The sequence below is a fragment of the Leptodactylus fuscus genome, chromosome 4, assembly GCF_031893055.1.
Source record: "Leptodactylus fuscus isolate aLepFus1 chromosome 4, aLepFus1.hap2, whole genome shotgun sequence".
In the NCBI taxonomy this organism is placed as follows: Eukaryota; Metazoa; Chordata; class Amphibia; order Anura; family Leptodactylidae; genus Leptodactylus; species Leptodactylus fuscus.
The window spans coordinates 49,054,149-49,079,406 of record NC_134268.1 but is presented as its reverse complement, the minus strand read 5'-3'; the positions used below and the strand labels follow the sequence as shown (position 1 = coordinate 49,079,406).

At 43.4% G+C, this 25,258-nt stretch overlaps 1 protein-coding gene across 1 annotated transcript in view; it reads right to left on the bottom strand.

Annotated features, from left to right (window-relative positions):
• Positions 1-24,998, bottom strand: part of TRPA1 (transient receptor potential cation channel subfamily A member 1) — a 62,340-nt gene extending 37,342 nt beyond the window's left edge. The window contains exons 1-8 of the mRNA XM_075270405.1: positions 24,934-24,998; positions 24,664-24,821; positions 20,930-21,092; positions 18,509-18,684; positions 17,384-17,491; positions 15,763-15,871; positions 15,534-15,679; positions 12,798-12,934 (exon numbers count right to left, since the gene is read on the bottom strand). Coding sequence (XP_075126506.1) covers positions 12,798-12,934; positions 15,534-15,679; positions 15,763-15,871; positions 17,384-17,491; positions 18,509-18,684; positions 20,930-21,092; positions 24,664-24,789 — 965 coding nt within the window. The 5' untranslated portion in view covers positions 24,790-24,821; positions 24,934-24,998. The remainder of the gene's footprint in view (positions 1-12,797; positions 12,935-15,533; positions 15,680-15,762; positions 15,872-17,383; positions 17,492-18,508; positions 18,685-20,929; positions 21,093-24,663; positions 24,822-24,933) is intronic.
• Positions 24,999-25,258: the final 260 nt, after the last annotated feature.

Below are 25,258 nucleotides of genomic sequence, written 5' to 3'. Positions count from 1 at the left end.
TGAAAGTGGAAAAATACCCGGAAACCTTCTTTCCTCCACAATAGTATGGACAGAAACACACATTTAAAGCTAAAGAAACATTAGCATGCACCCCTTTTAAATCACGTTGCCCATGACAACCACAGATGGAATAGGCAATGGGAAATCCAACAACCCCCACCCTTAACTGTCAATGTTTATGTGTATGTGATGTGGTAAGACCTTCAAAAATTCACTTTTCTGACCCTTAACGTGAGCCCTTCCAAATTAAGTTAAAGGCCCTTAAGCTGAGCTACCAGCAGAGATGGAGGCCCTTGAGGTGACTTGAGCCTTTTATCAGCACAGTTTTAGGCCCTTTAAGTTAGTTCAGCCTTGCACCAGCAGAGTGTTAGCCCCTTTAAAATTGTTAGCCCCTAAAACAGTGGTTCCAAAACCATCACTCTCATTTTGTGGGATTGATGCAGTGGATTGGAGTGAGGACCCAGACATTGACCTTGATTTTGATTGTGAAATTGATAACATTTTGGCATCAAGTCCTGGGGGTAACTTTTATTTAGAGGACCTCAAAGGTGGAGAATTGGCTGCAACCACTACATCCGGTAATGGTCCTCTAATATGGGACTCTACATTACCTCTACAGGGTTCTGATCAGGGCTCGTTCACATCTGCGCCCGGCACTCCGTTATGCAGGTTTCCATCTCCTGCATGGGTGAGAAAGCTGTCCGGCCGTGAGCGGCGGTGAGCGTTTTATGCTCTCCGCTGCGAAACCGGGTTTTTTAATCCAGACACATAGTCGGACATGCAGTACTCCGTGTCCGGATTTTAAAAAACGGTTTCGCGGTGGAGAGCATAAAACGCTCACCGCCGCTCTCGGCCAGACCCGGTCTGTGCTTTCCGTCTTCTTGCATGCAGAAGAAGGAAACCACAGAACGGAGACCCGAACACAGGTGTGAACCTAGCGTCAGGTGTTAATTGTTCAAACAACATGCTCCAGTACTTTAGATGTAGATCAGAAACCACTTTCCCTTCCAACACCAGATTTAACCAAGGTTCATCATCATCCTGCTGAGATGGAGCCACTACAGGAAACCTTGCCTTCCAAGGCATGTTCTGTAGCTGAGACTGAGCCAAATCTAAACACAGAGTCATTTGGAACTGAACAAAATTTAAAGTGTCAAAAGATTTTAGAGACTGTTGAAAGTAATGGGATCCAGAATGAGGAGTTCACCACAAGGCTGACAGACCCAACTCCAAACGCTGCTGTAGCAGTCAGTAATAGCCCCTATTGTCTTAATAGTGTTGTTTTGCTGCCATCTACTGGTGTAAAGAAATATAGCCTGGGGCTGCACCAATGTGAGAGACAATAAGCACCCTGTTTTGCCTGCTAAATGGTGCAGTCTGGAGGAAGTGACGTGAGCAGGAAGCACAGAGCTGCGTGGTTTTGGGTGCAGAGTGTGTGCTGTGAGGACCTGTGAGAGGCCATTGCTGCTGTAGGCCATAGTAGAAGGCCTGAAACACTGCAGAGACTGACTGGAGAAAGCGGCAGTGTTGTGGAGATTGTTCTGGAGACTAAAGCCGGACTGTGCCTTGGACTTTGTTCAGACCTTCACCCAAGACAGAAGCAAGCCAAAGTCTGCTGAGTTCCTGGACAGGCCTGCATCGAGGGAGCACCACAGAGAGCTGAGAGAGACTGTAAAAACCCGGTACCGTACAAGTATCTCAGGGACAGCTAGGGCCAGTTTATAGCGTGCGTTATCCTCATACTGTTATATGTAACTTAGTTTCTTTTGTTTATTCCTTCCCATTTTCCATAAGTAAAGTGTGTTATATACCTGCTAGTGTGCGTCTGTCTCCTAGTCGCGGATCCTTGTTACCTGCTGGCCCGTACTTACATTTTGGCGTAGTCGGCAGGATCCGTAGCTCAGGAGACATGTCGGACAGGGAAGAGGGAACCTCTGCCGGGTCAAGCTCAGGCGCCCCAGCTGATAGTCCCAATGTAGCTGTTTTACCAGGAAGGAGAATGGTGCCGCCGGGCTCAGTGATGAGCCAAGTGACAAAATTTGATGGATGTAATATGACGGTAGCTGAATGGGCAGATCAGATACGAGGCTTACAGCAGATATATGACATTGCACCAGATGTGATAGTACAGTTAGCCACACTGACGCTGACAGGGGACGCCAAGACGACTGTCAGGCTACAACCAGCTAATGAGAAAAAGACATTTGATGAAGTAGTGACTTTGTTAGAGACCATTTATGGAGAGACAGCATCCTTAGGTTCCCTAAAGGTCAGGTTCTTTCAGCGAACCCAGTCAGAAACTGAAACTCTCCCTCAGTATGCCAATGCCTTACAAGAACTACTCAATGAAGTTAGGGAAAAAAGGGGGATCAACGCTATAGCCGACTATGACCGTACTCTCCGAGACCAGTTTGTCATAGGAATTCGTGACAAGATAATAGCAGAGGCAATGCAAGATGAGATAAGGAGACGGCCACAATCTACCTTCGGTGACATACGGGTGGAGGCAATTTACCGTGCGAATAGTAAAGTGACAGAGCCACAGGTGAGACAGAGTGTCACACTAAGTCAAGGGGCCGAAGCAGCAGCTATAGGAAAAGCTGGAGACCTGGAGTCCATTATTCAGAAACTACAGGTACAAGAAGAATACCTAACAAAGCGCTGCGAAGATTATGCACAGCAGGCCAAGAGAGGCTATGAAGGAGGAAGAGTGAATAAAGTACCTGAGAGTGGAGTGTCAGGGGCCTACCGAGGGGGCCAAGAACAGGACCGAGAACGTTGGGTCTACCGAGGGGGCCCAGAGAGACGACCACCTCGGCGAGAGATCCAGTGCTGGGTGTGTGGAAGACTGGGACATGTCGCTGCAAAATGCCCAGACAAGTTCCCAAGACAGCTGCCTTTAAACTAGAAGGTTCCAGCGTTGGAAGGGAACAAAAGAGTGAAGGAAGTTAAGAGCCCTGATGATACACTGATTGCAGCAAGCCCGGTGTTGCAGGTCAAGATGAATGATGTCCTCGTTACTGGAATGATAGATACGGGATCACAGGTTACCACTATGGGAAGAGAATGTTATGAACGGTACTTCCAACAGTCTGCCCAGTATGACCCTGAGAAGTTTGTGAGTGTGGTGGCAGCCAATAACCTACCTGTCCCGGTATGCGGAGTGGTCTGGATGGACGTGAACATATGCGGCCGAGACTTAGGCAGAAGAGGTATTATCGTAGTCCAGGAGAGCTATGATAAACAGATCCCCGTAATTTTAGGGATGAATATTGTGAAGGACATGGACCACCTGCTGTTTGCTAGGGATGGGCACAATTATTGGAGAGAAGCTACTGCTCACCAACCCACTCGGGCTGCCTTACAGCGATTAATAAGGATGTGTGGACTGCAGAGAGCCACCGGTGGAGAACAGCCCGTGGGCTGTATTACTGTTCCTCATCACACCAAGGTAACACTACCAGCTGAAAGAGAGACTATTATATCGCTACCACTGGGCACCACTCGGAAATTAGAAGGCCTCTCCGTCATGATTGACCCATTATCTAACCAGAACGGGTGCACTAATGTGCTGGTGGCTCGCTCCTTGTCTGTGGTAACCCAGGGGAGAGTGTTGGTGCGGTGTGTCAATACCCATAACCAGAGTTTAGATCTGACTCCAGGTAGCCTCCTTGCCAAGGTCTATGCTGTCCCAGCTGAAATACGAAAGGCGACACCTTTAGAACTGACCCCGTCCAGGAAGGGGGAATGGTCAGTGACCGTGTCTACAGAAGGAGAAAGGCTCATTGTCTCCCATGAAGAAGGGCGGTTGCTGCGGGAACGGATGAAGTTAAACCTTTCTCGATATACCACTGATCAAGTCAGAAAGATAGACCAGTTACTAGGAGAACACGAGGCCTCATTTGCACGACATGAGAATGACTTTGGCTGTGCACAGGGAATCTATCACGAAATACCCACTGGAGATGCGGCTCCCATCAGAGAGAGATATCGGCAGATACCACCCCAACAGTACCAGGAAGTGAAAGATCTGCTGAATTCAATGCTGGAGAATGGAGTTGTTAGAGAGAGTCAAAGCCCTTGGGCTGCACCAGTGGTGTTAGTCAAAAAGAAGGACGGATCTTTAAGGTTCTGCGTGGATTATCGTAGACTGAACTCCTGCACGGTACGTGACTCTTACCCGCTCCCCCGTATTGAAGAATCGCTTACAGCCTTAGGCAAGGCCCGTTACTTCTCGTCCCTGGATTTAGCAAGTGGCTACTGGCAGGTCCCCATGAGTGAGAAGGACAAAGGGAAGACGGCTTTCATCCTCCCAATGGGTCTATATGAGTTCAACCGTATGCCTTTTGGTCTGACCAATGCCCCGGGTACATTCCAACGGCTCATGGAGAAATGTCTGGGCGATTTCAATTTCGAATTCACTCTGATTTACCTCGATGACATCATTGTCTACTCCGCTACATTCGAAGATCATCTTCAGAAGCTGGGGCAGGTTTTTAGGAGACAGAGAGCACGGTTTGAAGTTGAAGCCCAGTAAGTGTCGCCTGTTACAGGAAGAAATTGAATATTTGGGACATCGAATATCAGGACGTGGAGTGCAGCCATCCAGTGAGAAGATTGCGGCTGTGCGAGACTGGCCCACTCCTACCACCCTACGAGAGGTCCGTGCCTTCTTAGGGCTTGCTGGATATTACAGGCGATTTGTGAAAGACTTTGCACACAAAGCTGAACCACTGAATGCGCTATTGAGGAATACCGCTAGGGGTCCGAAGGCTCAATGCGTGCCTTGGGGTATCGAACAAGAGAGAGCATTTCAAACTTTGAAAGATGCTTTGACCAACCCTCCAATTCTGGCATATGCTGATTACCATCTACCCTTTCAGCTTTATACAGATGCCAGCCAATATGGTCTTGGGGCAGTACTCTCCCAAATCCAGAATGGAGAAGAAAGAGTGATCGCATATGGCAGCCGGTCATTACGAGACTCTGAAAGAAACCCTGCTAATTACAGCTCCTTCTGCTTGGAGTTATTAGCCCTTGTGTGGGCAATGACTGAGAAGTTTGCGGGGTATCTCACCGGGGCAGAAGTACAAGTGTTGACGGATAACAATCCACTGGCACATTTGGATAATGCGAAGCTAGGTGCCCTGGAGCAACGGTGGATGGCCCGACTTTCTAAGTACCGCTACAGTGTGAAATATCGCTCCAAAAATGAGAATCAGAATGCCGATGCATTGTCCCGAGTCACTACCCAACCACCGGTCGGGGACATAGATCAAGAATTAGAATCAACAGAGGTACCTGATTTCACCCAGTTTTCCCAGAAGGTGGTGACTGCTTGACAGAGCGAAATACTGGGAACTCAAGTAGCTCCCTTCCTGGGCCCATCCCACCAAGAATGGATTGGGCTTCAGCAACGTGATCCAAGCCTGGCACTGCTATGCCGTTGTGTTAAAAAGGGGTGCAAGCCTACTATTGACGAAAGAGACCAGCTGTCACCCGAAGTATTAGCGGTACTGGGGCAGTGGAACCGATTGGAGATGAAAGACGGGATCTTACGACGGTGTGTATACTTGCCAACCGAGATTGACGCCTGTTATCAAATTGTAGTGACTACTGACCTGGCCTGTCCACTAGCCGCTGAGGTACATCGTAGGAATGGCCACTTTGGAGCTGAGAAGACCTTTAGGTGGCTCCAACGATTGATCTTCTGTCCGAGTCTCCGCTTCATTGTTGAAGAAGTATGTCGTGATTGCAGAGCATGCGAAATCAACAAAGCAGTTGAACAGAGGGCTCCAACACAGACCATAGTGACGAAAGAGCCACTTGAAGTATTGATGATTGACTATCTCGCCGTGGGATATTCTGCAAGTGGGCATCAGTATTGCTTAGTTATGGTAGATCACTTTACCAAATTTGCTGTAGCTGTTGCAACAAAGGACCAGACTGCTGAGTCGGCTGCTGAGGCCCTGTGTCACCACTTCATACGAGTATACGGCTGCCCTCAACGCATTCACTCCGACCAAGGCGCCTGTTTCGAGGGGCGAGTCATGCAAGAAGTGCAACGTATTTATGGAATGAAAAAGTCACGCACCACCCCATACCATCCACAGGGGAACGGGGCATGTGAACGATTTAACCGCACATTACTTCAGATGATCCGCACCTTGGAAGCCGACAAGAAGCGACAATGGCCGCAGTACCTGCCTGAATTGCTGTGGGCCTATAATAATCAAGTCCACTCTGTCACAGGGTACGCCCCATATGTTCTCTTCTTTGGGCGACCCGGAAAAGGTGTGGGAGACCTCAACCTCGAAGACACCGATGAATTTCCTTATCGAGGTCTGCCCACTTGGATTCAGGCTCACCGTCAGAGATTAGAGACTGTCCACCGGATAGTACGTGAGAGACTACACAAGCAAGTTCACCCTAATCATCGGCTGGTGCAGGACACCCCTCTTAAAGTGGGCGACTTAGTCTTGGTACGAGTAAAGAAGCCACTAGGGAAATTGGACAGTAGGTGGGAACCTGACCCTTACTGCATTGTGGCCCACCCTCATGTTGATAGTCCCGTTTACCAAGTCCAAAATACCCTGACTAAGCAGACGCGGACACTACACCGTGACATGTTACGCCCATGTCAGTCTCAGGGGCCAGTTCAGGACGACAGAGAGGAAGTGACTATGACACACCCCTCCACAAGTGAGCCCTGGTTGTGGGATGACGATGATGATAACGGGGGTGTTGTGGAAGCTGTGACCACCCCGACAGTAACTGGGCCTGCAACAGTAGTGACACCCCCGACTGCCATATCTGACCGTCCTAATGAGAGACCAACCTCTACACTTGCTGACGATATGACAAGCTTGCGGCGGACTAGTCGCTCCACAGCGGGTGTACCGCCAGTGCGTTATGCCCAGAATGAGTTTGTTTGGCCAGCGGCCCATCGTTACATCACAACATTGCGATTACAGAAATGTATTGATGGGGCTATTGTTGTCAGGGACTGCCAACATTCGACTGGGGGGGTATGTAGCAGTCAGTAATAGCCCCTATTGTCTTAATAGTGTTGTTTTGCTGCCATCTACTGGTGTAAAGAAATATAGCCTGGGGCTGCACCAATGTGAGAGACAATAAGCACCCTGTTTTGCCTGCTAAATGGTGCAGTCTGGAGGAAGTGACGTGAGCAAGAAGCACAGAGCAGCGTGGTTTTGGGTGCAGAGTGTGTGCTGTGAGGACCTGTGAGAGGCCATTGCTGCTGTAGGCCATAGTAGAAGGCCTGAAACACTGCAGAGACTGACTGGAGAAAGCGGCAGTGTTGTGGAGATTGTTCTGGAGACTAAAGCCGGACTGTGCCTTGGACTTTGTTCAGACCTTCACCCAAGACAGAAGCAAGACAGATTCTGCTGAGTTCCTGGACAGGCCTGCATCGAGGGAGCACCACAGAGAGCTGAGAGAGACTGTAAAAACCCGGTACTGTACAAGTATCTCAGGGACAGCTAGGGCCAGTTTATAGCGGGCGTTATCCTCATACTGTTATATGTAACTTAGTTTCTTTTGTTTATTCCTTCCCATTTTCCATAAGTAAAGTGTGTTATATACCTGCTAGTGTGCGTCTGTCTCCTAGTCGCGGATCCTTGTTACCTGCTGGCCCGTACTTACACTGCAGCACAAGCAACCAGCAGTCAGACTAAGATTGTCTCTTCTTCAAGTAAGACAGAAGATTTTTTGGAACCAGAACAGGAAAACCCAGTGATTGCCATTGCAGCAGTGCCTAGGCCGTCTTTCAGAGCAGTTCATTCAGAGATTGAATTGGAGAAAAATAAGAACATTTACTGTAATCGAGTCTTCATGCACATTAGTGGGCATGGACAACCTAACGTAGAAGATCCTCATGCTGAGCTGGCCTCATAACTGAACAAGATCAACCAAGATAATCAGGGCTGGAAACAGCCATCAGATCTTACTAAAAGGAATCACCCTCGGTTTGGAAAGAGGCCATCTAAACGTTGCACCATTAATTGAGTTGAGCCTTGCACCAGAAGAGTTTTTGTCACTTATGGTGAGTTGAGCCTTTAACCAGCAGAATGTTAGGCCCTTTAGGTGAGTTGAGCCTTTAACTAGTAGAATGTTAGGCCCTTTGGGTGAGTTGACCCTCTAACCAGCATAGTTTTTGGCCCTTTGGTTGAATTGAGCCCCTAACCAGCATAGTTGTTGGCCCTTTGGGTGAATTGAACCCCTAACCAGCATAGTTTTTGGCCCTTTGGGTAAATTGAGCCCCTAACCAGCTTAGTTTTTGTCCCTTATGGTGAGTTGAGACTTTAACCAGCAGAATGTTATGCCCTTTTGCAGAGTTGAGCCTCTAACTAGCTTAGTTTTTGTCCCTTATGGTGAGTTGAGCCTTTAACCAGCAGAATGTTAGGCCCTTTGGGTGAGTTGAGCCTCTAACCAGCATAGTTTTTGGCCCTTTGGGTGGATTGAGCCTCTATCCAGCAGAGTTTGGGGCACTTTGGGTGGATTGAGCCTCTAACCAGCAGAGTTTGGGGCACTTTGGGTGTTTTGAGCCTCTAACCAGCAGAGTTTGGAGCACTTTGGGTAAAATGAGCCTACAGTAGTAGGAGCAGAATTGTGCAACGCTGATGGTGGAGGAGGATGAGGAGGAGAAGTAACTGGAGAGGTTGAGCACACACATTTAACTTCATGTTGGGTGCTTCACACTTGTGGACATGTAAATGATGGTTCAATCCAGTGGCTGTTCATGTTGATGAGAGTCAGCCAGTCAGCTGACAGCCAGCTGTGCTTATTCGTGATGATGCCACCGGCTGCGCTTAAGACCATTTCCGACAATACACTGGTGGCAGGGCAGGAAAGGACCTCCAAGGCGTAAAGCAAAAGTTCCAGCCACAAATCCAACTTGGAGACCCAATAAGTGTAGGGCGCAGAGTTATTGGAGAGGACAGGGCTGTGGTCGGCCAGGTACTACCGCAACATACACCTATACTTGTCCCTCCTGGAGACACTAGGCCCCTCAGTGGCGGTAGTTTGGCAAGGGGGTGCCATTAACGTGTCCCAGACCTTGGAGAGTGTACCCCTGGTGGGTGTGGACCGGAGGGCAGTTGTTAGCCTCTTGGAGGAACACTCCTCTCTGCTGCCAGCGAGACTTGATGGATACATTTCCATCATATTCTTCACCAGTTGCTTGTGGCAATCATTAATGCGCTTTTTTTTCGATGCCTATGTTTTCCTGCTTCCTGTCCTACCTCCCCTGCACAGGTATTGGTGCAAAAAAAGCACCAGGGAAGGTGAGATGGGATACAAATTTTTACTGTGTTTACCGCGTGGTATTCAATTGAAATAGAAAATGTCGAATACCCTGATATTCGATCGAATACCTACTTGATCGAACGGTATTCGCTCATCTCTAATAATTTGCAGAAAATCTAATACCTCTTCAAGTCTACGACTCCAACTCATAGCATCCTTGAATAGATGTCGCTCTACTCATTCTGCCAAAGTTGGAATTTTTCTCTAGCCCTCACTGTTCCAGATAATTCCAACACAATTTAATGGGCTTTTTCTAAAACATTTTTCCCTATAGATCGAGAATTTTTTCCTTATAGATTTAATAGGGGAAGGAAAATAGCAGAGACAAATTCAGCAAAAACTCAATGAAAAAGCGTTACGCTGAGAAGTGGCCCCCTTGTGCCCAGTGGGAACAAGCATCAGCCCAGGTTAGTCAGATCCTGATCCTCAGGATTGGCGTCAACAATAACAGATCATTATGGGTCAGACAGGCAGGATCCCTTCTGATCAGCCACATGAAAAGGGGCCGCGACATTTGTGCGGGCCCAGTGACATCTTCACGGTTTACTTTGCATGCTGTTTACTTCCTAGCAGCTCTGCCTTATACTTACAGACTTGTCCCATAAAAGTTAATGAGATATGGCTGGAGTCACACAGTCTCTATGAAAAAGACGGCATGGGATGTAAAAAGTGACTACTTCAAACAGCTGATCAGTGAGGGCCCCTGGTGTAAGACCCCCACTGATCTGTCATTGATAAGTTATTTTGAGATCAATAAAAATGAGCTTGAATACCCCTTAAAACAGTAAGGCTCTGTCATCTAGAACCTGATACTCTAGAAGTCAAATGCCATGAATTATTGTTAGGGCGGGTGAGGGGCTGCTCCATGTATGAACAGAAGAAGCAGATGGTGAACAGGAAGGGATAATCTAAACTCATCTCTGGACATTGTTAAACCATAAAGATAATGAGTTAATATCATTTACAAGCGGTCCTTACACTGTAGACGTATCTGGGCAGAGTTTTTCTTAGTATTCCATACTTAATGTGCATTATTTTATCTGTAACCGTTTTCCATTATTGTGTCCTGTTCTTGTATAGTATAGCAATAAGAAAGATGTGAATGGAGTTGTCTCAACATAAACATCCCCTTCATTTGGGTGCCACCAAAACCCATTGTGTGCAGGGATAACGGTGCCATTGGAGTTACTTATAGACAGTAATTTCCCGTCCGGGGGCTGCTGTAGGGTAAATATAACATTACCTGGCACAATGAATGGTTTAGATGATTGGTTATTAATGTAAAGGTCCACCAGAGCAGGAGACAGCTATTCACTGGTCCATAGCAGGGGCTCATCTGTATGATGTTCATGGACCTTAATTGGTGTCCCTGTTACAAGCGGACTTTTTACCACTCCCGCCAACTCTTTGCATCCTTCAATAGGTGCTGTTCCACCAATTCTCTGGCTGCATTAATTGGTGCTGTTAGTTTCAAAATCCAAAATACTAATTAGGTGCTCTACTGCCAGGTGGGATGTCCCAGGTGGTCTGCTCCAACCAAGGACCACCCACCAGACAGTGGAAAGCCTAATTAGCATACTGGGTGAAACTCATAGTACACAGCAATTGTGGGGGCTAGAGAAACAAATCCATCTGCATCAGGAAACATCTATTGAAGTTGGAATTGGTGGAAGTGGAGAAAAGTCATTGTATAGTTCAACAATATTACAGTTTTTTTGCTTACAGAATATATACGTAGCTAGTGGCTGTTATTAGTTTTATGATTTGTTCATATTGTAACTATACAATTGTTCCAGTCAACTCCCAGTTGGATTTTAACTAAATTAGACATTGCTAAGAAAAAAACACAGCAAAAAATTCTGAAACATTTGTAGCAATTTATGTCATTGTTTTCACATATAGAAATTAGATTATTTACTATAATTAGATTATTAGATATTTTAGAACCTGTCAAACCCTACTGTAAATATAGGGATATATTCTTTATTGAAAATGGAACAGAATTATGGCACAATTAGCATAAAAAAAACTGGCGGACTTGCCTAACACTACATTTATCAATTTAGACATATTAGGGGGATCTACTATCCCATCTGTGCCTTGAAATTTTCTTTGGGGAATAATGGTAATTTGTGCCAAACATAAACCCCTATGTTGGTTCTTTGCTCCTCTTAACACTTTTTACGTATGTAAAGCAAGGTGGGGACTAAGGCGAGGGAGGTGGATATTAGTTACTATGTCCGGGGGTGCTGGTCTGAAGCTCTGAGATCTATAGGTGGTAATCTGCTTCTCGCTCCTTCCTGGTTGGTGTGGCATTAGGCCAGTAGCCTCGGGGAGGAGGGGGAAGCACCCACCTTCTTTTACTCTACGTATCCCAGAGTGACAGATACATATTCAGTGCCAGTATACACCCGGGCATATTTCAGTACTTTGGATATGGAGATAGGGTAATAGTTGATAGGGACAAAGTAAAGGTTCTCTAACTTTATCCCTTCCCTATCCTCTGGTCGCATATGTGCATGATCAAACTATTATTGCACATTACCTTGTAACTGGCAATACTACCCCTGTAGTACCTCCTACTATATGGTTTTACCTCTATACAGGTTTTATATCGTATATTAATAAAGGTTAAGTTCTATCCAATTTTTTCTATTTATACCTATTCTGGGATAATGTGATCCCTTCAGTGAATTATTGTTAATAGGATAGGACCTTACATCCACTTTCAGTGATTGTTTGGTTTTAATATACGCCAGTTCCTGACTCATGCAGATAGTTTACTAGCGCATGGGATCTCCAGCGGTGCCCCTTAAATTATTAAGTGGTGAAAGTTTCTTAATAACTCAGACACTTCTTACACCAATGTGTAAAACACCTGCCTTTGAACTCCTGAAAGTGGAGTGGGATGTTCTTAGGCCCCGTTCACAGCGGTGTTCGATTTCCGTTCGGGGAGTCCACTTGAGGACCCCCGAACGAAAACTTAGATGCATTAAAAAGTGGTTACCTTTAGGAAACCTGCAGACCCCATATAGTATAATGGGATCCATGTGGTTTCCACTTGGTCTCCGCACAAAACATGTGAAGAGAAAAATGCTGCTTGCTAGACTTTTCACTCTGTTTCATGCGGACACCACACGGACCCCATTAGTCTATGGGGTTCGTGAGTTTCCTTAGGTAACTGCTTTTTAATGTATAGAGGTTTCCAAATGGAAACCCAAATACAGATGTGAATAGGGCCTTAAATAGGCCTAACACATTTTTGGTGGATATTTTTCAGAAACAAAACCAACTAATAAGTGTTGTAAAGTTAGGCTACAATCTTAAGATGCACTGGATTTATTACTCTGTATTAGACGCAGTATTACATCTAGTGCAGATGAAGACTGTCTAGTCTAAGTTTGCACCATCTTACTTTTAGATGGTTTTAGTGAATTTGCCCCATGCTGTAGTTTTTATATAAATGTTCTTACTTATGGAGTGGCGTTTCATTATTTCCATCTGGCAAATCCACAATCTTCTTTTCACCGGTGTAGGATGACACCATAAATTTCACAATTTCAGTTGCTCCTTGTGAGGCGGCAAAGTGGAGAGGGGTGGCATTATCAATCTGCAAAAGAAAACTACAGGTTACAATTGTATTAATAAAGAGAGCATGGACAATAACCACATCGAGATCTGTCATGTCTTTAAGGGTCCCTCATACACATAATAGAAAAGTCAGCTCTACCCGCTGGTTTTGCAGATACAAGCTGACTATCGTATATATATATATGGGGGCTCCCGATAGATGATGCTTTGGGAAGGAAGGATCATGCATGTAGAATTTTATCATGCTAAAACCTTTGTGGGAGATAAGCAACCGCCAGAGGTATATAGCAGCAGTTTACTCCCTATCCCCACTGACAACACATGCACACTTGGCCAAACTCAGCGTGCATGAATATAAGGCAGGAGGAATAGCTATTGGCTACCTTTATATTTCTGCTCCGCACCGCCGTTCTGTTGATACACCGTTTTTTCCCAGTATGCAAAAGAGTCCCCAGACAGCACAGAGGGTGTTCCCCTTCGCTCATACAGCACATGGGGCATCTCCAGTGCTGCCTGAAGACTCTTCAGCGATGCCTCTATCTTCTACAGTCGCGCCTCTCCGCCGCATCCTTTGTGTAGTTTTCTTCCAGTGAGCTTGCGTTCGTAGTCTAAGTTCCGCACATGTGCAGTCGGCTCTTCCATCGGGCTTTGAGCAGAGCCGTCTGCGCATGTTAGTTCAGCCATTTTACTGGGGCCGCTTACAGGAACAGTACGCTCATGTAAGCAGCTACAGTAAAACGAGCGAACAAACAAGTGCAGTCGGCTCTTCCCGAAGACTGATGATAGAGCCGACTGCGCATGCGTGGAATTTAGATTATGAATGCAGGCTCACTGGAAGAAAACTACACGAAGGATGTGGTGACGAGGCACGACTATAGAAGATGGAGACATCACTGAAGAGTCTTCAGGCAGCACAGAATCCCTTTAAGGTGTATGGGTGCTGTAAGGGAACCTGTCACCAATATATTGTAAAATAATGCACTTATGGAGGAATATCTTATTGGCAGTGTCAGCCAGGACCTCAAGAGAATTATCAGGGGGTCCTAATATCTAACAGCTTTAAAAGAAGTCAGCAGTGCAGCCAGGCAGCAGGGAAAGCACGTTGTATATACAGCTACATAGCTAGAGGTACAACTAATAAAAAGAGAGGAATAGTAATCCTGCTGGCGAGACCACATCGGAAATACTGTGTCCAGTTCTGGAGACCTCACCTACAAAAAGACAAGATAGAATAGGTCCAAAGAGAGACTACAAAAATGGTGGGGGGTCTTAAACATAAAACATATCAGGAGAGACTTAAAGAGCTTAACCTATATAGAGCTGAAAAAGTAGACAAGGGAGGGTATTATATGAATGGACTACAGGCAAGTCTTGGCTTTATTTTAAGTAAATTCTTTATTTATAAGAAAAAAGATGTGGACCATGTGGCCTTCTTCTGCCATTAATCTTCTGTGTTTCTATGTACCAGACAATAGTCTTTTATTAGTAATGAGCGATGTTATGTTGCAGCACAGGGATATTCTTGTTTAAAGAATCTACAGTAAAGAGGTTCTCCAGGGAGATTCTGAATACTTACTTCCTCTGGGGATTTTAGGTGGCAACCCATGGGTTCCAGGCTGGGTCCAATCATGGTACATAGTATGTAACTAGCTGGGAAAATGGGAGGTAACAGAGGAGGAGGAACACCTCGGAGGCTGGGTGCTGGTTCCGGGGTTGGAACCTGGCATGCCTAGGTTTACCACTATACCCCAGAGGTTGTAAGTATTCAGAGACTTCCTGGGAAGCCCCTTTTATGTGTATTAAAGAAAGGGACATGATCAACGCCTTTATATATGACAAAGGTGCAAACAAGATCCAGGAAGGAATTATTTATATTGAGACATATATTGGACAACACCTGGAGTCACTTGGTGGGGGAGGTCAGAATCAATGGCAGTAAATAACATTTAACAGACAGAGTAGTTGAGACTTAGAACAAACTTCCAGCAGATGTGGTTGGGAAATCTACAGTAAGTGACTGGAAAAAAGGAAATAATATAAGGCAGACTAGATGGACCAGGGGGTCTTTTTTCTACACATTATTTAGCAGCGTATTGACAATCAAATAATGCGTGCCATTTAGTATGGTGTAGTTGGTGACAGGTTCTCTTTAAGATATGAACTTTAGATTAAGATTTTTGCTACATTTAGATATGGCGGACTTGTTGCAGATTGCACTGAAATGTCAGTAAAAATGTAGACCAACACATTTCGGATTTTAGTCCTTGGCAATGCACATAAAATATACAGTAAAATCTGGGGCAAAAATTCTACTGTATCTAGATATAAGCAATTGTGTTAGCAAGGTAGCTAGTGAGTACTAGTGCTCCAATATGTTATAAATTCATCACTTCTGAGGGACTGCTGACATAAAATCACAGAACCAAGTTGAAAGTCTGGTTCCGCAATTTATTATACGCAATTCTTGCAGTCTACTGGCCAAAATGTAAAATGTAGAACGTATAGAGACCTCTACTCAGTTGATGCGTTAATGCAGACCAGATAAAAGAATTACCAAATGAAGGAAGTTACCGTGCTCTCTTTATGAAGCAATTACAATCTGGTATGATAGCAACTACCTGTTTAAGGTCAATTTTCGCTCCATATCCTATACATGCTTTCACAATCTCCAGACGCCCATTTTGTACGGCCACGTGGAGCGGACTGCTTTTTTCATTATCTGTGAAATTGATGTGGTCCTCGATGCTAAAGCCAAATTCTTCACCTGAAAGGCAAAATCTCTCAAAATAAATAAATGGCGTCTGACCACTGCTTGGTTCTTAGCAATGATAGTAATACTAAGGATACCTTTCTTTAGAACCAGGTCCATGCACTTTAATGACCCTGCAAATGCAGTCATGTGTATGGGATAGCAGCCAATCTTGTTTCTTTTACACAACTTTGCTTCACGCTTAAACTGGGAGACAAAAAAAAGATTAATGACATGATAAAATGTCTCTGTCGGCAGTAAAACTCAAGTGGAAGAACCACACAATGAGGTCTGTATGCCCTTGTACATACTGTAGGCCAAGAGTAGAGATGGGCAAATGTTTCATAAGGATTGGGTTTTGTTACAAATCTTCCAAAAATATTGGGTTCAGCTGACTCTGAGATTTTTGGGGTTCACCATGCAAACAATTATACTCTCAGGTCTTCAGACCCACAAGCATAATAATCGGAGAAATATGAAGCGGAACTGCTGTTATTATATTGTAAGGTTTCATCAGGCGTCAATGAGATCCCTGTCTTCTTCAGGCCTTTTTAAACTTCTGACTGACTGACGTCAGGGACCACTATGGTTGGTAGGGTTGTCACAATGTATAGACACATGCGCCATGACACAATGTGACTGAGGTCACTGCTGAGGCCCAATCACAGGGCTCAATGGTCCCTGATATGATTCAGCAGGCCAGAAGAGGCAAGAGGTAGACGAGAACTTCCGGTGTAGCTCGGGGGAGGCAAGTAATGCTGATTTTTATGTTTGCTCATCTCCCATGGGACTCCACTAAGTATATTCTGGGATCTGAAGAGACGCCATTGTATAATGATAGCAGTTCTGAACAAAACTACATACTCACCTCCTGTAGACTCCCACACAACACAACAATAATCAACTGTATCCTAAGATTATAATGGGAGCAAATAGGTATTTACTTGCCGTTGGGCCCTGGGCTACAACCCATTTAACCCTTATTATATTCTGCCTCTGGGGGTGAGGGTTTTAAAAGGGGGAATGGCTTAAAATAATCATCAGTAATCGTAATTGAGGTAAAATGCCTAATTCATTTTGATTTAGGCCATAATCCCCAACCTATTGGAAACCCAGACAACATGCAAAAAAGTAGCAAACCACTTATACTCAGATTTCTTCACACTTCTTATATTCCACAACAGCGTTTGGTCTTCATCTCCCTGGCTTTTTTGGCTCTCTCTGGTGGTCCCAGGTCACTGCTGACTCCTGTCATGACGTCTACAGCCTGTATTTGACCCAGGGCTGATGATATCATAGGGGAGAGCCAAAAAAGCTGGGGACGCTGATAGAAGTAGGTCTGATGCTGCGGCAAAACCCAGGATGGCCCACTTTTTCTGGGCCATCCTATGGGATCTGAAGAGTTCCTAGAGTATAATAATAACACTTGTGGGCAATGAGACAACTTCTGTATGACAATATAGTGTCAATTACAAAGTCCCCATAGAAGTCCTTGTGTTTTTTTGCCTCATAACTATTGTTCAGCTTCTTGCAGGTAGGGGTGTTCTTTCTGAATAATTTATATGTACTATGGTTCTTTGTTATTATAAATGTGTATTGTCACACTGAATGCTATTCTAGGATCAATGTACACAAAGAAGTCCTGTAGTCTTTAATTTATATAAGTGAATGAACAAATAGATGTAATGAGGCTGTATATAATATTATCTGTATACTTACCAGCATTACTAAGGCTTCTGAATTCTCCTTATAGCATGCCTGCATAACTGGTGTATTCCCAAGATCACCTTCTAGATTTACATTTGTACAACTATTTTCAAGTAATGCCTGCAAAGGAACATATGACATTTCAGCTTCGGATACAACCCCCTCCCCTCTTTAATAGAAGCCATAACCAGGTGCCAGGGGAAAAAAAGTACAGGTCAAAGTGGCATCTCACCCATTTGGCTTATACAGTGGCTTGCAAAAGTATTCATATCTAGAGATGAGCAAGTAGTGAAATATTCGAGATTCGATATTCGTTTCGAGTAGAGCCGCAATATTCGACTACTCGATCAAATATCGAATCCCATTATAGTCTATGGGAAAAAATGCTCCTTTCAGGGGAAACCACTATTCGACTAAAGGAGAGTCACCAAGTCCACGAGTAGCAGGAGGAGAGTGTTTAGGAGGAGCGAAGTGCAGTTAAAGCACACAGACTCTATAGACTATAACGGGGTCCGTGTGCTTGCAGCGCACTGCCCGCATGAATGATTTGTGCGGGCAGTGCATGGCAAGCATACGGACCCCATTATAGTCTATGGGGTCCGTGCGCTTTAACTGCACAGCGCTTGCAGTTGCGCTGATATTCTGGGAGGCAAGCGCTAATGTGAACCGGCCCTAAAAGCAAAGTGGAAGGTGTAGGACACGGTGCGGGGAGAATGATAGACCTGCAGGATAGTATTGCAGCATCCCTCCTGCAGAACCAGCATTGATTTGCCGAATGATGTACACTGTATCAACACTGGTTCTGAATCAAATCTTTACTGCAAATAGGAGTAGTATTCAATCGAGTGCGAGTATTTCGAATACCGTAGTATTCGTTCGATTACCTACTCGATCGAATACTACTCGCTCATCTCTATTCCCTTGACCTTTTTCACATTTTATCGCCTTATAACCACAAACTTAAATGTATTTTCTTGAGATTATAAGTGATAGACCAAGTGGTGAGGCCAATGATAACCTATCATATCACAAACACAATTATTGTCTTAAGGAAAGTTGTAGAATGATCAAGGCAAACCTAATTGGTTGATATGGACATTTGATGTAAGAATTGGTGAAATTGACCATGATGACTACCTCTACAATACTGTTATAGTGAAAATGAATAGCCAAGTGAAGAGGAGACATCCTGTAGTAGTTCAGTAAGTTCGGGTCCGCTCCACGGCTCAGGAGGACTTTCACACTATCTATCTGGTTCTTCTGAACAGACCAATGTAGAGGTGTGTTACCCTTATTATCCACTGCATTGAGGGCTAAGAACAAGAAAAAGACAAACACAATAGTTAGTTAGTTACTGCCATGGTATGTGTAATGTTGGCAGGTAGGGATCATGAACACATCATGCTACCAAACTGGTTTGACTTGGCGCCGACCTTATATTTTTCTATTATATATTATTCTGTTTTTAAGCCATGAAGTCACTTTTAGATATAAGACTTTTATTATATTCTCTCTGCTTTAAACACTTATGTTTTAAAATTTCTCATTGATCTATTCTTAGAAAGCATTAAGGGCGTAAACGTTAGAAGTTGACATTTTTTGACCTGACATTTAGGAGTCTCTTTTGTCAGTGCAGTTACAATTAAAGAAATATATTGTTTTTATGTAACAACTTTCTCAATTAGGTTTACTCTGTTTTGCCCCAGGGAACCCACATAATAAAGATGGAGGACGAGTTATGAATAGAGAGCAGAGAGATCATGAAGAAACGCAACGTGGGGTATTAGCTTTAAACCCCCTTAATCCTTATGTAGATTTCTGGAGTTCCACAATTTTGGATGACCATTGAACTGTTTATTTGAGAAATATTTAATACATTTAATACAGATTGTTAAGCCTAGGTCCTCCACGAGTTGAGTCAAGTAGAAAATAGACAATTTTTTTTCTATCATTAATAAACTTTATACATTTGCCTGGATATATATACTACATTTAATGACTAAAGACCAGCCATAAAAATACTTCACAAGCATGACATCTGTTGACTTCCTTCCATAAGAGCCTTGTTATCTATAATTGAAACAGGAAGGCAAATAGTTTCTTATCTTCATTCTCAAGGTCAAGCGGCTTTCTATAAAATAACTATAATTACTAATTTAGAGAATTCATGTGACTTTGCTTACTATGATACCACACTTACTGTGATTCAGCAGATCAATTCCTTTTAGGATTTATTTATATGTGCAAGTTTTTACAAAATTACATGAAAATAAAATTTTGAATATTTACACAATTTTACACAATTGATGACAGAACAATGTCACAAAAAAATAACACGTCAATACACCCAAGGGTATGTTCATTGACTTATTTGGGAGAAAATGTCTCTTTAATGGTATACTAATCCGACCTCTCTCATCTGAACAAAAACTTTAAAAGATTGGATATGTCCAATTTTATAATGCACAATCGTTTGTTCCCATAAGATAAGCCAAGGTCAGAAGCGTCTGGCAGCCGATTACTCCTCTCTATCCAACCGATTACTTCCCTCTATCCAGCGATTACTCGTCTCTATCCAACCGATTACTTCCCTCTATCCAACCAATTACTTCCCTCTATCCAACTGATTACTCCTATCTATCCAGCCGATTACTCCTTGCTATCCAGCTGATGATTCCCCTCTATCCAGCCAATTACTCCCCTCAAACCAGCTGATTACTTCCCTCTATCTAACTGATTACTCCTCTCTATCCAGCCGATTACTTCTTTCTATCCAACCTATTACTCCTCTCTATCCAGTCGATTACTTCCCTCTATCCAGACGATTACTCCCCTCTATCCAGCCGATTACTCCTCTCTATGCAGCCAATTAGCCAATTATTCCCCTCTATCCAGCCAATTACTCCCCTCAAACCAGCCGATTACTCCCCTCTATCCAGCTTATTACTCCTCTCTATCCAACTGATTATTCCCCTCTATCCAGCCGATTACTCCTCTCTATGCAGCCAATTATTCCCCTCTATCCAGCCAATTACTCCCCTCAAACCAGCCGATTACTCCCCTCTATCCAGCCGATTACTCCCCTCTATCCAGCCGATTACTCCTCTCTATCCAGCCGATTACTCATCTCCATCCAACCGATTATTCCCCTCTATCCAGCTGATTACTTCTCTCTATGTAGCCAATAAATAATCTCTATCCAGCCAAGTACTCCTTTCTATCCAGCCGATTACTCCTCTCTATGTACCCAATTACTCCTCTCTGTTCAGCTGATTACTCCCCTATATCCAGCTGATTACTCCCCTCTATCCAGCCGATTAGTCCCCTCTATTCAGATGATTACTTCTCTCTATGTAGCCAATAAATCATCTCTACCCAGCCAAGTACTCCCCTCTATCCAGCCGATTACTCCTCTCTATCCGGCAGATTACTCCTCTCTGTCCATCCAATTACTCTTATCTTTCTCTCGCCCCCTCTCTTGGTTGAATCAAGCTGAGTTATGTATGGGGAATGGAAGGAAAAGCTTTTGACTAAAAGCACCTTGAGAGGTTACATTACCTTCTTCAGCAGTCTCATTGATAATCATGAGCATTATTTCTAAGTGTGCAAATTTTGAAGCCAAGTGAAGTGGTGTAGCCTCAAGTTCATTTCTAGCCATCAGACTTGAAGGGTTTTTCAATACGTAGCTCCGGATGCGACACATGTTGCCCTCTTGAACAAGCTGAATTATAATAGAATAATTATAATAATAGAATATACAATGTTAATGGATTTCATATATAGTATATATAGATGCAAGTACAGTGACTTGTGAAAGCATTCAGGCCCCTTGAGCTTTTCAACCTTTTGCCACTTTTCAGGCTTCAAATATAAAGATATCAAGTTTTAATTTTTTGGGGAAGAAACAACAAGTGGGACACAATTGTGAAGTGGAACGAAATTTATTGGATATTTTAAACTTTTTTAACAACTAAAAAACTGAAAAGTGGGGCGTGCAAAATTAATTGGCCCATTTACTTTCAGTTCAGCAAACTCACTCCATTCAGTTCAGTGAGGATCTCTGAATGATCCAATGTTGTCCTAAATGACTGATGATGATAAATAGAATCCACCTTTGTGTAACCAAGTCTCCGTATAAATGCACCTGCTCTGTGATAGTCTCAGGGTTCTGTTTAAAGCGCAGAGAGCATCATGAAGACCAAGGAACACACCAGGCAGGTCCGAGATACTGTTGTAGAGAAGTTTAAAGCCTGATTTGGATACAAAAATCCCAAGCTTTAAACATCCCAATGAGCAATGTGCAAGCAATCATATTGAAATGGAAGGAGTATCAGACCAAAATCTACCAAGACCCAGCTGTCTCTCTAAACTTTCATCTCAAACAAGGAGAAGACTGATCAGAGATGCAGCCAAAAGGTCAATGATCACTCTGGATGAACTGCAGAGTTCTACAGCTGAGGTGGGAGAATCTGTCCATAGGACAACAATCAGTCGTACACTGCACAAATCTGGCCTTTATGGAAGAGCGGCAAGAAGAAAGCCATTTCTCAAAGATATCCATAGAAAAGTCTTGTTTAAAGTTTGCCAAAAGCCACCAGGAGACACCAAACATGTGGAAGAAGGTGCTCTGGTCAGATGAAACCAAAATCCAAATTTTTTGTCACAATGCAAAACGATATGTTTGGCGTAAAAGCAACACAGCTCATCACCCTGAACACACCATCCCCACTGTCAAACATGGTGGTGGCAGCATCATGGTTTGGGCCTGCTTTTCTTCATTAGGGATCGGGAAGATGGTTAAAATTGATGGGAAGATGGATGGAGCCAAATACAGGACCATTCTGGAAGAAAACCTGTTGGAGTCTGCAAAAGACCTGAGACTGGGATGCAGATTTATCTTCCAACAAGACAATGATCCAAAACATAAAGGAAAGTCTACAATGGAATGGTTCACAAATAAACGTATCCAGGTGTTAGAATGGCCAAGTCACAGTCCAGACCTGAATCCAATCGAGAATCTGAAAACTGCTGTTCACAAACGCTCTCCATCCAACCTCACTGAGCTCCAGCTGTTTTACAAGGAAGAATGGGCAAGAATTTCAGTCTCTCGATGTGCAAAACTGATAGAGACAAAACCCAAGCGACTTGTAGCTGTAATCGCAGCAACAGGTGGCGCTACAAAGTATTAACGCAAGGGGGCCAAATAATTTTGCACACCTCACTTTTCAGTTTTTTATTTCTTAAAAAAGTTTAAAATATCCAATAAATTGTGTCCCACTTGTTGTTGATTCTTTTCCAAAAAATTTAAATTTGATATCTTTATGTTTGAAGCCTGAAATGTAGCAAAAGGTTGAAAAGTTCAAAGGGGCCGAATACTTTCGCAAGGCACTGCACATCTCATTCACATAAAAGTTTCAAACCAAGAATTCTTAGAATAACATAACAAGAAGTACAGTAACTGCTGAGTCATTCTTACTTCTGATATTGAAATCTTGGCTGGTGCTATTGTAGTTTCAATAAAGTTACATTATGTTTAGATTACAAAATACAATATTAGGACTCATTTGCAATAATGTATTATATATACTGAAATGTAATATGTGGCCATAGACATCTATGGAGCTCTACTATATGAATTCAGTAGAAAAAAAATACAGCAGGCTCCATTGTTGTATTTATGTGGACAGCTATCTCCTAAAAGATTATGTGATCTGTACTAGGGAGCACAATGTCCCACAATGTCCCTTTCAATGTTTTCCATTTCATAGTGCATTAGAGATTATTTATACATGATATTAAACAAATAAAGTTCTTTAATTTGATTTAACTTTTAATTTAATTAAGTAGGAATTGGGTCTGAAGGTATCGCTCCGATCATCAGTGGCCATTACTACAGCCTGTACAACGGCAGAAAGAATAAAACACGTGGTGAACAAGTGAGTCACATTGGAACTCATTCAAAAAGCGCTGCAAACAGAGATCTGATTGAAAACAACCCAGTACTCGGGAGCAGAGTCGCACAAGTTTAGCTTTGCAGGATAAAACTTGTACTTTTTGCAGTGTAATGTATGCAGAATTATTTATTATGGACTTATTTTACTCATTGACATAATGTGTGTATATAGAGACTGTGCTTCACAACTGCCCCCGCACATATTTTCTTCTACTTAAAGGGGTAATCCAACAGTAATCATTTGATATCCATCTACAGCATAGGTGATATATGTCTGGTTGGCTGGGGGCTTACTACTAGGACCCCTATGGTTACTAGAATGGCTACCCCATTCATCCATACTTCCTGAATGGACCATGTGCCTTGTCGCTCTATTCAATATCTATGGGGCCAATGGAAATAGACAAACGCAGTGACTGGATCAATCCTATGGCCAATGAATGGAAAGTCAGGGGCTTCATAGTCTCAGTCAGTAACTATGCCTGTGCCATATTTCCACCAGAAAGAGATATCATCACCAGCAATTGCAGTATTAAAACTGCTCAAACTGGATGCACATAAGGTCATATGCGGTGAAGACATTTTTCAGTGTATACTTTGCAGAATTCCGCAACAGATATACAGCAAAATCTAGAACATATACGCCATACATATGTACACGTACATACAGTGCATACTGCATATCTGAAAATCTAAAATGTATGCAGATTTTCTCTGCAACCTGTAAACATAAAACCCTATTTACTTGTACTGTACTGTTGTAAGTTCTTACTATAATATTTTTGCAATATTTTAATTATACAGCCCATTTACTATAATCTTTTGCAAATATTTCTGTTGCAAAATCTTAGTGAACCCCCCCCCCATCCCCCACCCTTTTGGACAAATTAAACATACATTAGTGTATGACTTATCAAACAATATTAGATGAGTCTATGGTAACCTATACGTATATTTTTTGGTATTTTTTGCCATTCCTGACATACGTGCTGTATGAGAGGGCGGTATCTAATAATAGAGCAGGGCTATGGCATGCAAATAACATTTGCCTCTAGGCTACGCACACTGCAGGTGCTGCGATGTAATGGTGTTGGCTACTATGCAGATTTGCCATCATGTTTCAGTCGTGTAAGTTGCTTTATAGAATTTTGACCAAGTATCTACTAAGAATATCATGTTCTTTGCGACTTAGTAGTGATCCAACTATTCTTTCGTTTTTTGGGGGGCAGTGTCTTGCATGTACTGGCACTTATTTGCTAAATAAAAACCTATTTAGATTTACTTTTTGGACAAAAACTTAAAAACAAGCATGTATGTATAGTCCTATAAAGTCACAAACCTTGAATATAAGCTGCGGGTCCTCCTCAATGGAGGTGGAGGAGTCCGAGTGCAGGATGACCCCATCGTATGGCCCGCTGTCCTTATCCCCTGCGGGCTGGAACATTCTCCTGATGGACTTCTTCATTTTCTGGGGCCCCCTATGTTATTCTCTCCGTCCTATAGATAAAAGAGTTGCAGTCACCATAGGTATTAGGCAGGATGGTGCACAAGTCAAGGGTCTCTTTATGAAGGATTTATTGGTATTCCTTGCAAGTTTTTTCAACTTAACCTCCAATGTGTCAGGAGAAATATAAAGTTGTGATGTGTAGAGCATGCTGTTGTGTTTCATGGAAGTAAATGGAAGGCTGCAGTACAGAAACTCCCACACCAAGTCCCGCCTAGACATCTGAAGCCAATCTCGCAGCAAGTCCTAACAGGCTATGTGTGTAAGACTTCTGCACAGTTACTTAACCATGTCTGTGAAGTTTAGGTACCTTTATGGTGCAAGTAACGTCAGGTATACTGCCATGTACAGACCCTTAGGTGACATGCTGCAATAGCTAGGCAATACAAGCCTGTATATGAATCTAGTGTACTGATAGTAGCAGTTATAA